General features: G+C 39.9%; 1 protein-coding gene across 1 annotated transcript in view; it reads right to left on the bottom strand.

Moving 5' to 3' along the window:
* The window catches only part of LOC112107404 (rab GTPase-activating protein 1-like), a 545,250-nt gene that overhangs the window by 350,307 nt on the left and 179,170 nt on the right, over positions 1-15,773 (bottom strand). Inside the window, 2 exon segments of the mRNA XM_026655425.1 lie at positions 7,755-7,905; positions 14,806-14,899. Of these exon segments, the coding sequence (XP_026511210.1) occupies positions 7,755-7,905; positions 14,806-14,899 (245 nt within the window).

Raw genomic sequence — 15,773 nt, 5'->3', positions numbered from 1 at the left:
AGAAATGCTTTCCTGCTTCAGTTTCCCTACCTTACATGCCATTTGTGCATCATAGCAGGTGGCTCCATTTGACTTTCCTGCTTCTGCAGGTTGCTTCTCTCAGTGTTGTGTCAAGAACAGCAGACATGTCTCTTGGAGGACAAGGTATGTTATAAATCATCTTTCTAATAAGGGGAGAAATCTTTCTTTCCTGTGTTGAGTTTAAAAAACCCCAACCCCACCCAAAACACAGACTCTAGCACTCACAAAAAAAGGAAAACAAAATGGTAGATTTCAACTTTGTATTTAAAATGCTGTTTTGATATGGTTGCATAGTTAAAAATGAAAATAAAATAACCTTTTTATGTTGTCACTGAACTGTACGCTGAAATGTGGGAACATTAATTATGAAGTTACTTGACAATACATGGTTAGACAATTAGAAGTATTTTTTGCATTAATGTTTGTCAAATGTATGACATTTTCAAAAAGTTTGTACATTAGTAGAATTCCAAATTAGAATAAAATTTACTTTTAGTATCTGCCATAATTTAATTCATATTAGGGTCCATATATGATATATTTCCTGTCGTCTGCCTACAAGTATTAATTTTCCATAAAGTCAAGCAGATAGCTCCTCATTGTGGGTTATGTCATGTCAGTGCTGGAGTATTTCCAAAGCCTCCAGACACTAACATAACTCTCTTCTCTACTTGAGATAGTCACAAGCAATGATGGCTAGATATTAGACATTCAGTATTAGAGACTCCAAGTGTCAACTCCCCATTCCTGCTTAGGGACTAAAGCAAAAGTTTTCCTACCTTGTGCCTCAAGTTAGATCCCTAAATCCATATTTGCAAACATTCAATTAAAGATAATTGATTTACTTGTTTGCATCCAAGTCTTCTACTGTAAAGCTTCCTACTTTTAGAGACTATGCTACCAAGAGGTCAAGAACCTAACAAGACATTGAGTTTCCAGAAATGAGCCTAATATCCACAAATAGGAAAGGTCAAGTGAAGAGCAATGAAAATCGGAGAATGTAGAGACCTCACATCAATGAAAGGCTAAAAAGATGACGACTAGTTCAGAAAGGAAACAAATTAGAGAAGAGGCAATAGAGGCACTGAAGGGTACAGAAACAAGTAAGGTGAGCATTCCCATTTATCCTCTTTTCATAATATAAGGGCAAAATTAAGACAGAGAATTTAAATTTTGGAACAGAACAAACAATCTATGGAATTTATTATAAAAAAAATTTATTGCAGCAAAGACCTTAGGATTCAGAAGAGGAACAGACATTTATATGGATAAAATACTGAGTTTTATGATCCAAGATTAAATTAACATTTTTTTTAAATGCCAAAGAAAATTCTTCAAAATATAAACCAACCATGAACTGACAGCGTTTAGGGAGAAACTTTCCCTATTGCAGATTATTCCATAATTGTCCATTAAGAGGATATCTGGTATCAGCCATCACTAGAGACAAGATACCAGAACAGATGGACCTTTTATCTGGTTAACTATAGCAATTCCTATGTTCCTAGGTTTTGTAACAGCTTAAAGAGATTTTCATGGATAGGTTGACCAGATAGCAAGTGAGAAAAATCAGGACGGGGGTGGCGGGTAATAGGAGCCTATGTAAGAAAAAGCCCCAAATATCGGGACTGTCCCTATAAAATCGGGATATCTGCTCATCCTGTTAATGGAAAACAGAAAAAGTATTATATGAGCAATAATTACATGCAGAGAAATAAACTACATACAATATTAGAAGAAGGTATACATAAGGCAAAATGACCTTAACAGACAAGGTGAAGTGACAGTCAACCTAGCAATTTAAAAATACGCTGTGGTGAACCGAAGAGTCAGACCTGGATTTATTGTACAACATTGCCCAAGCCAGCTGGCCATCAGAGATTTATTTCAATTTGTAATAAAAGTCCGAAGTTCTTCACACACATACAGATTTTAACAAAACAAAACAAATGTCATCACTGACCATAAAGAACCCCCCCAAAGTCCAGCAAAGTAAAAGCAAACATCCCTTAATGCAAACTCCAACCACTCAACCCCAAGAAAAGCATGAGAAAACAGGTAATCTTTGCAATGTGCCAGTAAGATAAAGATCCAAACTTTATGAAACTAAAGAGAGTGGGGCAAGATCTATTGTCATGGGTCCCTACCTGGAAACACCATGCCACCAGCCTACTTCCATTTAAACGTGAAGGCTGTTAGCTCAACTACCACAGCAGACCTTAAGTGTTGCAGTATCATGCAAGCAAAGAAGCAGTCTACAAGGCAGCCAGCATTCAGCAGGTCACATCCAGAAACAAAATGCAAGCTTCTTGATACACAGTGGCATGTGCAAAGGTTGTTCCATTGTGCAGGTACATAGAAAGGCTACCTCCATGCACCCCACCCCTTTCCAACCATTTAAAAGCTAGTCACAATGTGGCAGACTGCACGGCAGCAATCCAATCTGGAAGTGACAAAGACATGCAGTAGTATAGCACCGTCTACATTCAAAAGGAAAAAGTTACAACCTTCTAACAAAGTACAGTTAGAAAAAAGTACTCTCAGTGAGCTAATTGCAGAAGTTGGGCTGAGCTTCTTGGGTGGTATGAAATGTGCTTTTTTCACTGTTGGTCTGCCAGCAATACAGGTGTGTGTCAGATTTCTACCAGGCATTTTGTTCTTAGATTGGGTCTGTGGTGTATTGCAATGCCGTGTGCTGGCCAAAACCATTGGAATAGTGGGAGGCACTTACACTTAACTGCCGGTGCACCTGCATTCATTTTGTGCGTAGCTCTTAGGGATCCAGTGCCTTTGAGCCTGGGCCACCATCCAAGGTGCCAACAACCTGTATTTTACTTATGTTGCACCAGTCAGGTCTAGACCTTCTTGGATTGCTTGTGTGGGGGGAGGTGTGTAATTCTGGACTTTGTCCCCTTATAATTCAATGTCTGTCTTGCTTCTTTTACTCCCACATTTCTTTCCTTCAATTCAGGGAAATTTGGCAGTCACTGTTACAAAGTACTGATATGTGCACATAGTGTTTTGAGTACTCTCTAGTGGTATTTCTAATTACAATACTACTTAGTACAAGAAATGTCTTGTTGGACATTATCCAGAATCTTTCACAGGAAGTTGAGTGTTTCTGTGTCTAGAAAGTGGAGAAACAATAAAGCATAGTGGATTCTTAGGACAGGATAGATTTGAAGTTTCTTATCCTCTTCTGTAGATAAGCTTGATAAGTTTATTGAGGGGATAGTATGATGGGAGTGCCTACAAAGGCATGTGGCCCATCTGTCACTGCTATTACCAAACAATTTAAATGGCCAGAGATGGGACACTATACAGGGAGGGCTCTGAGTTACTACAGTGAATTCTTGCCCAGGTGTCTGGCTGGTGGGTCTCCCTTACATGTTCAAGGTCTAACTGATTGCCATATTTGGAGTTGGAAGAAGTTTCCCCCCGGGTCAGACTGGCAGAGACCCTGAGGGGTTTTCACCTTCCTCTGCAGTGTGGAGCATGAGTCACTTGCTGGTTTGAACTAGAGTAAATGGTGGATTCTCAGTAACCTGAAATCTTTAAACCATGATTTGAGGAGCTCAGTAACCCAGCCAGAGGTTAGGGGTCTATTATAGGAGTGGGTGGGTGAAGTTCTGTGGCCTGTGATGTGCAGGAGGTCAGACTAGATGCTCATGATGGTCCTTTCTGGCATTAAAGTCTATGAGTCAACACTCCTATCTGCAAATTCAGCAACAGACAAGGAACCAAGAGACCCCCTACACTCAGAACCTTAGCAACAAAAAGGCAAACAAATTCCTTCATTCAAGGAACCTCATGCAACCTTTGTTTTCCCTCCCACTGTTTTTCCCTGTCTGCCAACATTACCTCTGTCTTCCCTAAGCTGAGCCACTGCCAAGTAGCTCTCATTAAAGCCTCTATCTTGACCAGAGACTGGAAAAGCTGATAGACTGTGAAGTCTGGGTCTGATGTAGTAAGACCACAGTGCTAGGTATCATATGTATACTAAAGGCACTGCAGCTCATAGCATTTAACTGTCTCCCATAACAGCCTCAGATACGTGTTGAGTAAGAGGCATGACATTAGAATCTGGAGTACTGCACATGAGTGTGTCCACTGTGCTAAATGAAGGGAGTGGAGGGGGTATTTCCCTTTTATGGACACCCCAGCCAGCAGCTATGAAATCTCTCTTAGTAGCTGTTCCCTAATTGCTCTACCTGTAAAGGGTTAAAAAGTCTCACTGCTATACTTAGGTAAAAGGAAGTAAGTGGGCACCTGGCCAAAAGAGCCAAGGGGAAGGCTAGAACTTTTTAAAATTGAAACAAGACTCCCCTTTTGTCGGTCTGTTGTTCTCCTGGGGAGAGGTGGACAGGACAGCAGTTATACCGTAAGAAGCTTGGACCAGGTACGAAAAAATCATCAGTATTATACCTAGAAACTACTCATTTAAAACCCCAGATATGTAAATAGATCAAGAAATGTCTAGGAAGATGTGATTAGGTTTATCCCCTTTATTTCGTTATGGCTTGTGGATTCCTCTGTGCTAACCCCAGGTGCTTTTGTTTTGCTTGTAATATTTAAGCTGGATCTCAAGAAAGCTATTCTTGATGCTTAATCCTTGTAGTTGCCCTTTTAAGATCTAGCAATAGCCTGAGTTCCCAGATGTATTTTCTTTCTTTTTTTTATTAATAAAATTTACCTTTATTTAGAACAGAATTGGATTTTTTTTCACCTCTTCCCCAGAGGGGGAGTGAAAGGGCTTGAGGGTACCCCACAGGAAGGAATTCCCAAGTGTGCTACACAAGTGCTCTCAAAGGGGTTCTGCACTTGGGTGGTGGCAGCATCTACCAATCCAAGGTCAGAGAAAAGCTGTAACCTTGGGAGTTTAATACAAGCCTGGAGTGGCCAGTATTAATTATTAGAATCCTTCCGGACCTCCACCTTCCCCACTCGAAGTGCCAGAGTGAGGAATTAGCCTTGACATCCACAGATAAGCAATTGTCAAAATTTTTTGGTCCTGTCAGAGAAAAAAGAATGAGGCTGGTTCAACTACCCATGCCAGGGTCCACAAATGTCCATGTTAACAGTGTCTTGTGATCAAAGACTAATGATGGATCCAACAGAATGAGCACAGACCCTTGATCTTCAGTCACCAGAAGATGATCATCCTACAATGCAACCTCCATACCATAAAAAGGCCTAAAATAAGGGTCCCCAGATGTCTTGACACCCTAGATATTATCTGAGCTGCTTTGCCACAGCCTACTCAATAAACCTCCCATAAAAAGAGAGATTGTAGACATGACTGTAATTAAGATTCTCTGTATCAAAAAAGTCTAACAACTGCTTCTTTAAAAGATGCTAAAAAGACATCATTGACAATTCCTACTAACAGCTGAATTTCTCTCCATTCACCTTTACCAGCCAAGATAATCATGAGTACAAGTTAACTTCTCAGGTTGTGCCCCAGCACATTGAGAATGGACGCAAGTGATACTTGCTGAAACACTAACGGAAAAGTCTTTGTATTTTTCTCTCCCTCCCATCATCTACCCCAGGCACAGTTACACCACATAGGACTAACGAAAAGCTTGCTACAGCCAATTTTAAACGTAAGCCTTTGAATGACAAGCCCCCCTCAGAACAATCTGAAACACAGGATGTTAAAACAACACAAATTGTACAGACTTTGTTAATACCTACTAGATCCCATAAAGTTTTTAGGTTCTCACTGATAGAATAAGACCTCACTAGGACAGGCATGAGGGCCAGTGAAAGATATACGCAGAATCATGAACATTTAAAGTGAAAATAACATCTTCACTGGAAAAAAAAATCCACTTCATCTCATTTCACTAACCATTTTATCCATCATATGCCAAATTATATAGTCGCCAGCATTTGTATATTCATAGTTGATGGGGCAAAGTTCATGCCTTCAGAGAAAAAGATTTCTATTCAGCAAAAGTGAGTTTGCAAAAATTTCATATCGAACGTTAGATGCAATTGTCCCTTAATAATCTCGAAAAATATAAGCCACCTAGAAATCCTTAGATTCTACTAGTTGGGGTCGGGAAGGAATTTTCCTCCAGGGTAGATTGGCAGAGGCCCTGGAGGTTTTTCGCCTTCCTCCGCAGCATGGGGCAGGGGTCGCAAGCTGGAGGATTCTCTGCGACTTGAAGTCTTTAAATCACGATCTAGAGACTTCAACAGCTGAGTTAAGGGAAAGTGGGTGGGTCAGCTTATGTGGCCTGCATCATGCGGGAGGTCAGACTAGATGACCATAATGGTCCCTTCTGACCTTAAAGTCTATGAGTCTATGAAAAGCCCAAATTGCAGCTACATATTTTTGTAAGGCAACAGTTTGAAGATCAGAGTCATATAGAAAAGTAATCAATTTTTTTACCCCACAATAAACAGCTTCCCCACTGTTAGAATGGAGGGGAAGAATAACAATGAATGGATTTGATGCAGCACACAACAAAATGGTGGTCTCACAATGGCTCCCAGAGAAAACTGTGTCCAAATCACAAAAAACATTATCAACAACTGACTCTCCTGCTGGCAAGGCTAAATAGGCCATGAAGACCAAACTCTTCTCTCAATTCCAGGAGCAACTTTCTCACCTTAAAATCCTAGCTGACTGGTCAGATTAAAAGGTACAAGCAGCAACAGGATAAGACAGAGTTCCATCTCTCTAATGTCTCTACTTGAGACTTGTGAGGGCACCAGATACTAAAATGATGGCACCCTAAGTATGCTACTAATTACTACTAGTATAGTAGTCAGGATTGAGTCATACTGGGAGGACATTGTGAGGAAGTTTGCATTGCCATTGCCCATGCTGTATGTTTTCTGTGGACAGAAAATTTCAGTCTCTGGGGCTATAAATTTTACATTTTACAAGCACTATGTAAAACTGGAGTCATTATTTGCTTCCATCACACTCATCTTTGTGGCTATTGTTTTAAATCAGATAAAATAACAGTGATATGTGTTTTAGAAACATAAGATAGATAAATCTTATAGAGCAGAATGACTAGTCTGAAAATGCACAGAAGCTTTGTAACTTTACACTAATGATTCTCAAACTGTGGTACATGTTCATCAGTAGTCTGGGAAGCCTTTCCTGATAATCTGCAAAAACTATTAGGACACCCAAGCAGCAGAGGCATTGGGATGTGGTATGGGGAGGTGATACATGAGAGGATATTCCGCTCACAGAGTGGTCCATAGAATGAAAAGTTTGCAGAACCACTGCTCCAGATTACTAATGATGCTATGCACTGGAAACCATGTGATGAGAAGAGGAGCCAAGTCTCTTCATACTAAATATACTTTTTAATATTCTTATATAAAAAAGCCTTTGCCAAGATCATATTCGTTCAATAAAGAGGAAAAATTAAAATACACAGCAATTGGAGGCTGATGCTAACAAACAATAAATCTTAAATAAGACCCAACACTTTAAAAACACGGTGATGCAGTGCTTGTTATCAAGGCAAGCAGAAAGTTAAATGTCAAGCATTACTATGGATATAGGTCATTGGTTTCTATTGTTAATTAATGCCATCCAGCAGCTACCCACAGCAGGGGGTAAAGTGTGTTCATCACCATTTCAATTACCGTTTTTTTTTTTTTAAATATAAACAGTTCTGCACACTTGTCACTTTGCAGCCACACAAAACTGAGGTTCTATATAGTTTATTCTAGAAAACAAAAGCATACATAATTTTTACCTTTGTGATGAGAATCCTGTATTTGTCCAACATGGCCTGGTTGTCATGGCATCCTGCTAGCAACTGCCAAACCTCTGCCCTTAGTGCCTCTGGAACACCACTCTTCACCAGTGTAGACAGTCCTTTTGGTCGCACAGCAAGGTTACTGTGCCTGAGAAAACAAATTAAATGTTTACCTCTCCTATATGAGGAGACAAAAACATCCAGTATGAGAAATACATGGAAAGTTTTCTGAGTATGTGTGTTGTTCCAAAAAGTACAGTCACTACTAATTGAAACCATAAATATTTGTTTCCTTGCTCATATTTGCAAGTACTTCTCAGGTTACTAGCAAAACTGCCACAAGAATTCATATCAGGATCGGTGACAAAATTTGCTGAATACCCAAAATCAAAATTTGCTCATTACCCAAAAGGTCAAAATTAGAGAGGTTTAATCAAGGCTAGAAATGTAAGAACTGAAGAGGGAACAAAGCTAGTCAATGGAGAACACATTGATAAATGAAATTCATTGCTAGCAAGTGCAACAATTTGTAGTGCACAGAACAATTTGACTATTCATACACATAGGTGAGCTCAAAATTAACTAACTATTAAGGAAAAAGGCATAGTCATTATGGAAGTTCATTTAAAACATCTGCTCAAGGTACAGTTGCAGTTAAAAAAAGCAAATAAAATACACTGCCTTTTATAAAAAGAGGCATTGAGAATATTTTAATACTATTGTTATGGAGGCACTAGTTACAGCTCCATAGTTAAAGCTGAGTTGAGTTTTGCTTGTAAAGCAGGGATTCAACCTCTTTGTTATGTATGAAAAGTATACAGTATTTCCACCAAATTACAGCACTTCCTCTGAGTACTAATTTTCCTAAGAATTTACAAGTAAATCCATTAATTAATTCATTAAAATTAATTAAAAATAGGTATTTTTAAAATTAATTTAGCACTTCTCTATTAGACTTCTTGTCCACTGCTTCTCCACCTAGTCCCACTCCCTGCGTAGAAGATGGAAAAGATTCATGCATGGCTGGGACATATGTTTTTTTAAAATTAACACATAATTAATCTGTGGAACTCACTTCAAAAATTGAGGGAAAGGGCCTAGTAGAATTTAAAAAGGATTACATAATGATAACAACAACAAACTTTTTTTTAATCAATGTTACAAATAATAATCATGGTTTTCCATAATAAATAGAAACAAGACAGATAGACTTCTGTCTCTAACTTAACTACTTTGAGATATTCTGCAAAGAAGCCTCTCTTTCTTGTACTCAATTGGAAAACAAACGTGTTTTTAACGACTGGTCATAAACTTGAACGCTTTCTGTTTTGTTGAAAATTAAAAGTCTTGGTTCAGGACAGGTAATTCAAACTCCACCACTCCAGTCAGGCAAACAGAAGACATAACTGTCCCCTTCCTACTTTGTATCATGTTTTATAGTGGGTCGCCTGTGACTAATGGATTTCTCATAGGAGGAGAAGCTATTATCCAACAGAAATATTTTAAATGCTAGATATTTTAAGCATCTTCAAAGTAAAGAAATTTCTATTCAGGAGAAAATAAGTGGGTGTGAATTGAATCTCAAACACAAAGTTACACACACAGTGAGCATGAACTAGTTAGCAAGATATCCATATCCATGAGAAAGTAGTTCAAGGTTTGTTTGGTAATTATTTATATAGTGCCATTGCTATGTACGGACAAGTAAGAAAACAAACTCCCTGTCCCCCATAGACTTTATAATTTAATTTAAACTGAAAGTGAAACCACCAACAACCAGGCAAGTGGTAAGAAGGGAACAAAAGAAAAAAGAATTGAATACTACTGTCATAAAACCAAACAAATAACTATGCCCCCAAAATACACAAAGTTTAAACAGTCTGAAATGGGGTAAAGAAGTTCATCAGTTCTGAAGCAAATTCCATAAGATACATGCTGTACTTTCGAGTGTGCTTTCCACACCTGCACATTTAACTACAATTGCTTTTTATTTGTTAGGTAATTTACAGAAATCACAGCAGACAATTTTTCTTTGTAAGTAAACATAAAGGCCTACTTAATTCTGAGCCTTTTAACATGTAGATAAATCCAACAAATAGCCAAGAGAGCTGTATACTGTGCTCCATGTATTATTACCATCATATATTTCCAACTTCCAAGCATGTTAGAGCACTGCATGCACAGGATCATAATGGATTTGTTACATAAATACTCAAGTACATGAACTTTACTGCACAGATAGCACTTCTCTTGATAGTATTAGATAATTCAGTTTATGTTATAAAATAACCATGCAGTCAAGCAAAACTCTGTACCTTTACAATTAGCAACTCTTCAGATATCTGAGTGTCTGTCTGAGAAATAGTTTAAACTATTAATATTCCTTGCTGTCCATTTTACTGGAGAAAATAAATACGCATGCTTTTTACTTTCTCTACTGCCAGATGACCCTCTGCCATCTGTTTGGCTGTGGAAACAGTGTTTTTTATTTAAAAAAAAAAAAACACAAAGCTTTGCTTATCTTCATCACATACAGTTTGGCATTTGGAAAGGACTAGGTCTCTCATGACTGCTGGTGGAGTCACATCTTTAATTTCTTATGAAGTGCATTTATTATCTTGGCTACACTTCAGCAGTTATTTAATAGGTCAAAGAACAAATACAGGATATTATCAGAGATGCCAAGACTATATGATTATGGCCTGGGAGGACATAACAGAAGAACAATAAAAAGTTACAGTTGCTATAAATATTTCTGGTTAAAGACTACTAAGTATGGCCATTATCTATGTACACATCAGAAGCTATTATCCACATCTTTTTGAGAATTCAGCTGGTTATGACAGAAGTTCAGCTCAGAAAAATAGACCTCATTCTAAGGATGCCCTATATTGTGACTTATTAAATATATGAGAAGACAGTCCCCTATCTTCCATTTGTGTTTTTTTTTTCCTGCTTATCTTGTTTTGATTTCTAGTTACAGTATATACATTATCTTTTAGGAAAAATCTCTATTACAGAATACATCTATGCAATTTTTCTGTCATATCAGTCCACTAGTTTACAATAACATTAAATGACAGGTAGCAGTTAACATGCAAGAAGTTTTTATCTCCAAAAAGTCAGTGCACCAATTCTCAAAACGGAAATGTTAATTTCTTACGAAGGCATGTATCTTCTTTCAGCATATGCTGTAGTGTTTGGCACATTGGAGGAGATTATTTTATTTGATCTATTTTTAATTTTCAAACTGTTACATTTCTGATCAACTGTTTAGTGCTATACTTTTCAAAAAATCCTGGAAAGACTAAACTATTCCTCAAAAGTTTAAATACTGAACAGGCCAAATTCATCTCTGACATAACATCAGTGGAGTTGCACTAAAGCTGAATTTGGCCAAGCATGTTTTAGGTTTAATCCATTTCCTCCTACCCCTCATTAATGCAAGCCTGGATTAAAGCTATCTGGGGTTCCAGACACATCTCCAAGCCCCCTCCCCATCTGACGTGGTGGTAGTAGCAAAGACCATCCACACAGGAATCATCTCGTAGGGCAGTGGACAGCCTACCCATTCTCCTCTTTGGGAGAACTTATACAGTATACCCAATTTATACTTATACAGTATGCCCAAACCCATCTCTCTACATCTGAACATGCTGGGGTCAGCACAAGACCAGCAATGCCCCAGCCCCAGCCCAGCCCCACAGAGGTCTCAATGTGGAGGGGTCCCTTCTACCACCCCAGCAGAAGGCCCTGTAGAGCAGTGGTTCTCAACCAGGAGTACACATACCCCTGGTGGTATGCAGAGATCTTGCATGGGGCACTCAACACATCTAGATCAGTTTCTCAACTGGGGGTTGTGAATCACAGGGGGGTTGCAGGATGGGTTTAGAGGGGTCACAAGTGTGGGGCTGATGTTAGGGGGTGGCAAGCAGGGCAATTTTCCAGGGCCCCATGCCACAGGGGGCACCAGGAAGCTAAGTTACATGCTTCAGCCTTGGGCATCGGGGTTTTGGCTTCAGCTCTGCCACCCGAGGCTCTGGCTTCAGACAAGGCTCACAAGTGAAAAACAGGCTCAAGTATCATACTGAAATGTAAGTACAATATTTATATTCCAATTGATTTATTTGATAATTATATTGTAAAAATTAGAAAGTAAGCAGTTTTTCAATAATAGGGTGCTGTGACACACTTGTATTTTTACGTCTGATTTTGTCAGCAAGTAGTTTTTAAGTAGGGTTACCATCTGTCTGGGTTTCCCCAGACATGTCCGGCTTTTTCAGCCTTAAATGGCCGTCCGGGGGGGATTTCTAATGAAGTAGAAATGTCCGGGATTTCCCCTCCTGCGGAGTGCGGCGCGGCTGATTGGACGCCTGGCCTGATTGAAAGCCGCTCGCAGCCACTAGGGCCTCTAGCAGCCAGAGTCCCTCCCACCCCCCGCTCCCTCCTCCCCCACAGAGCAGCTCGGAAGTGTTTGAGTCCACGTGGAGCCCGCATTTCTCCCTCTGCCGGGTGAGCGGGGGGAGCAGGGCAGGCGGCGGGGGTGTGTGTGTGGGGAGCAGGGGGCACAGAGGCTGCAGGGGCGGGGGGGTGCAGAGGCTGCAGGGCGAGTGGGGAGCAGGGGGCACAGAGGCTGCAGGGCAGGGAGGTGTAGAGGCTGCAGGGCGAGTGGGGAGCAGGGGGCACAGAGGCTGCAGGGGCAGGGCAGGCAGGGGGCGCAGAGGCTGCAGGGGCAGGGCAGGCAGGGGGCGCAGAGGCTGCAGGGCGAGTGGGGAGCAGGGGGCACAGAGGCTGCAGGGGCGGGGGGGGTGCAGAGGCTGCAGGGTGAGGAGGAGCAGGGCAGGCAAGGGCATAGAGGCTGCAGGGGCGAGTGGGGAGCAGGGAAGCACTTAGCAACCCCCAACCAAGATCAGAGCGGGAGGGAGGAGGGGGAATGCGGGGTGCTCAGAGGAGGGGGCAGAGTTGGGGCAGGGACTTTGGGGAAGGGGTTGGAATGGGGGCGGAGAAGGGGAGGGGTTGGGGCGGGGAAGGGGGCGGAGTTGGGGCAGGGGTGGGACCGGGGCCCCGTGGAGTGTCCTCTTTTTTAAATGTTTGAATAGGGTAACCCTATTTTAAGTGAGGTGAAACTTGAGACTTGAAACTTGACAAATCAGACTCCTGAAAGGGGTACAGTAGTCTGGAAAGATTGAGCAGCACTGCTGTAGAAGATGGCTCCTGCTGCCACCAACTGGACAGAGGGCTCTGCTGGGTTAATAGTAGCAGAAGGTCCCCACAGAGAAAGTCCTCAGATAAACTAGCAGGCAGGGGCCTGCAGCTGCTGTTCTTCAAGCTGGCTGAGGTCCTTCCCCTCCTAGGCTAACCACTCATACCCTGCGTGTTTTTCAGGAGAATTTGCATATGAAAACTGGGGATGGAAAAGTACTTTGCATTCCAATCTGATCTTAAAGATTGAGTGAGTGTGGAAGCTAAATCCCACAGCAGATCCATTCCAATCCCCTTCCTTCAATTACGTTTTTCTAAAATTTTAAATCCTTAAATGAAAGTTGGGTATAACTCTGCAGTGGGACAATTTAGCAGAACAATCACAATCTTATTATTGTAACCCTATCACCATATTAGCACCCAAAGAATGCTAGGTACTTTACAGAAAAATAAAATACCCACCGCTCTAAAGATCCTACATTTTAATAGTAGACTTGATTCAATGGGTGAAAGCAACAAACAATCAAGGCAAGATAAGGAATAGAGTCACAAATAATAAGGGAATGAGGATAATCTGGTTTGGCGCATGCATATTTTGCTAGTTCCATAATACACACACACAGTTTTTGTTCTAATCTATTTCCCATTTAGCTCTGAAGTCCCAAAATTAACATTCCATCCATTCAGGCACTATCCATGTAGCTACTTGATTCCATGTTTATGTTTATTTTCACAAGCATAGGCAGTACCCACTATAGTTATTTGCAAAACAGTTTCTATTACAACCTTCAATTTGCAGATGCTCATAACTTTCAACCTCCACATTATGGCCTAAAATTTTCTATGCTTGGTCTTCATCTCAACAGGATTTTATTTTAATCTGGGCAAAACTCTTCTGGACATTTTTGAGTTGTGAAAAGGTGAAATGAAGATGTTTTTATCAGTTTGAAAAAAAGTTGCAACCTGTTTTCTAGGTATTTGAGAATTTCTAAGATATTTCACCAAATTCTACCTTTTCACCATGCCTTTCATGTATCCTGGATTGCCTTCCTTTGAAAGATGTAAATATGCATTTGTTCACCTGAGAAGACTAAGCTCCTCAAACATGTAAGACCTCAATTTTAATTTTTCTAGCCTTGTGTGAATATGCATTTGAATGTTAACTTGAAATGGAGAATTTTGCCAAAATTGATCAAATTTGGTCAAATTTAATTTTGTCTAAGCAAGGCAATTTGAAGTCTGTTACATGATTTAAAAACAAAAAACACCTCTGCTTGGCATCTGAGAAAACAGATCAGTGTCCCCTTGGGATACTGTCATGTATAGGATCGACAGACAGAATCAATACCAATGAAACCATAATTCACAACATGTAACATCATAAGAAGGAAAGATTTGGGAATGGACAAATCTAGTACAAATGAATAAATCAGGCTATAAAGATAAGCATTTAAACAGGATGAGGGGGGAAAAGCATGAAATGAACCATTTTTAACACCAAGATTGAGGAGAATAATTAGTCAAATAAATCTCTGAAAATGCAGTAACACAGGGACCAAGGCTTTCATGGAAGCACTGGGAGAGAGATCCCCAGAATAACCACCAATTAAAAATACAAGTGCTAATCCTTTATGCTCTGGGTTTAAATACATGTTTGCATATGGAGCATCTCTACTTTTTAATCATAACTAAAATGTTTGGAGTTTTTTTTAAATGGAGAAAGAAAATTAAAAATTTAAACTGAAGGAATTTTAGGCCTTATACTGTTTTATGAGCCGTTATCTGCTCTTCTGAAGGGTGAAAAGGTTCAGTATATAAAAATCTAAATGAGAAAGTTAATATTTACCATCTCCCCAGTAATTCTCCCCAGGAATACAAGACCTTCTCAGGACAATCCTTAGACACGTCACCAGTACCACTTGAGAGTTCGTTATCACTCTCTGCAAAGAAACAAAAACATGCACAGATTTACCAAAGAGCTAACAGATTATAGAATAACAATTTTTTCTGACAAAAAAAAACAGTTATATGAGACTACACAAAAAAAGATAGAAAACACAAATGAATACGGAAAGCTTGAGGATTTGTGCAGACAAGTGTGGGATGAAATTTAAGATGCAGAAGTTTAAAATTAACACATTTAGGAAAGAATACACAACAGACATAGATTAGGGAACTATTATCTAGAAAGGCATTATGTGAAGATATTCGGTGGCAATCAGTGATACATTAAATAAGAGTACTCAGTGCTATACTACTGCCAAATACAAGCCAATTCCATTTCCAGGTTTTATATACAGAGAAATTTCCCATCAAGTAGAGCAGATTATATTAGTCCTTTACACATTGCACCACACCTAGGATACCATGCACAGTTCTTGCCTCAGAAACTCTGATCACACTCCACAGTGATGAAATTGTATCTTACTGAAAGAGATTCACAGAAGAGCAGCAAAAGTGATATCGTGACTTGGAAGCTGAAATCATATGGAAGTTAGAAGTGAAGAGGCAATAATCTCAGAAGTGTTAAGGATAAGTGGCTTTAATGGAGAGTTAGATACAGAGGTAAAATGGGTCGGATGAGCCTGTGAATCAAATTATGTTGAAGGTAAAATTTTCTAAACAGCTTAAGTCTTCTGGAATAGATCTATGCAGGGAGTTATTCCAAAATAGCTATTGCAAAACAGTTATTCCAGAATTGCTATTTCCTTGTGGAGACAAGCCCCAAATCTCACTGAGTTCAGGTTCCTAAATCACTTCTGAAAATGGGATTTCACTATTGAAAAGTGTACTCTAAACGGTCATATGCTTTGC

This window comes from Terrapene carolina, unplaced genomic scaffold, assembly GCF_002925995.2.
Source record: "Terrapene carolina triunguis isolate 2854851 unplaced genomic scaffold, T_m_triunguis-2.0 Scaffold210, whole genome shotgun sequence".
In the NCBI taxonomy this organism is placed as follows: Eukaryota; Metazoa; Chordata; order Testudines; family Emydidae; genus Terrapene; species Terrapene triunguis.
Note: the sequence above shows the minus strand (reverse complement) of the source record. Positions and strands in the feature narration are given on the sequence as shown.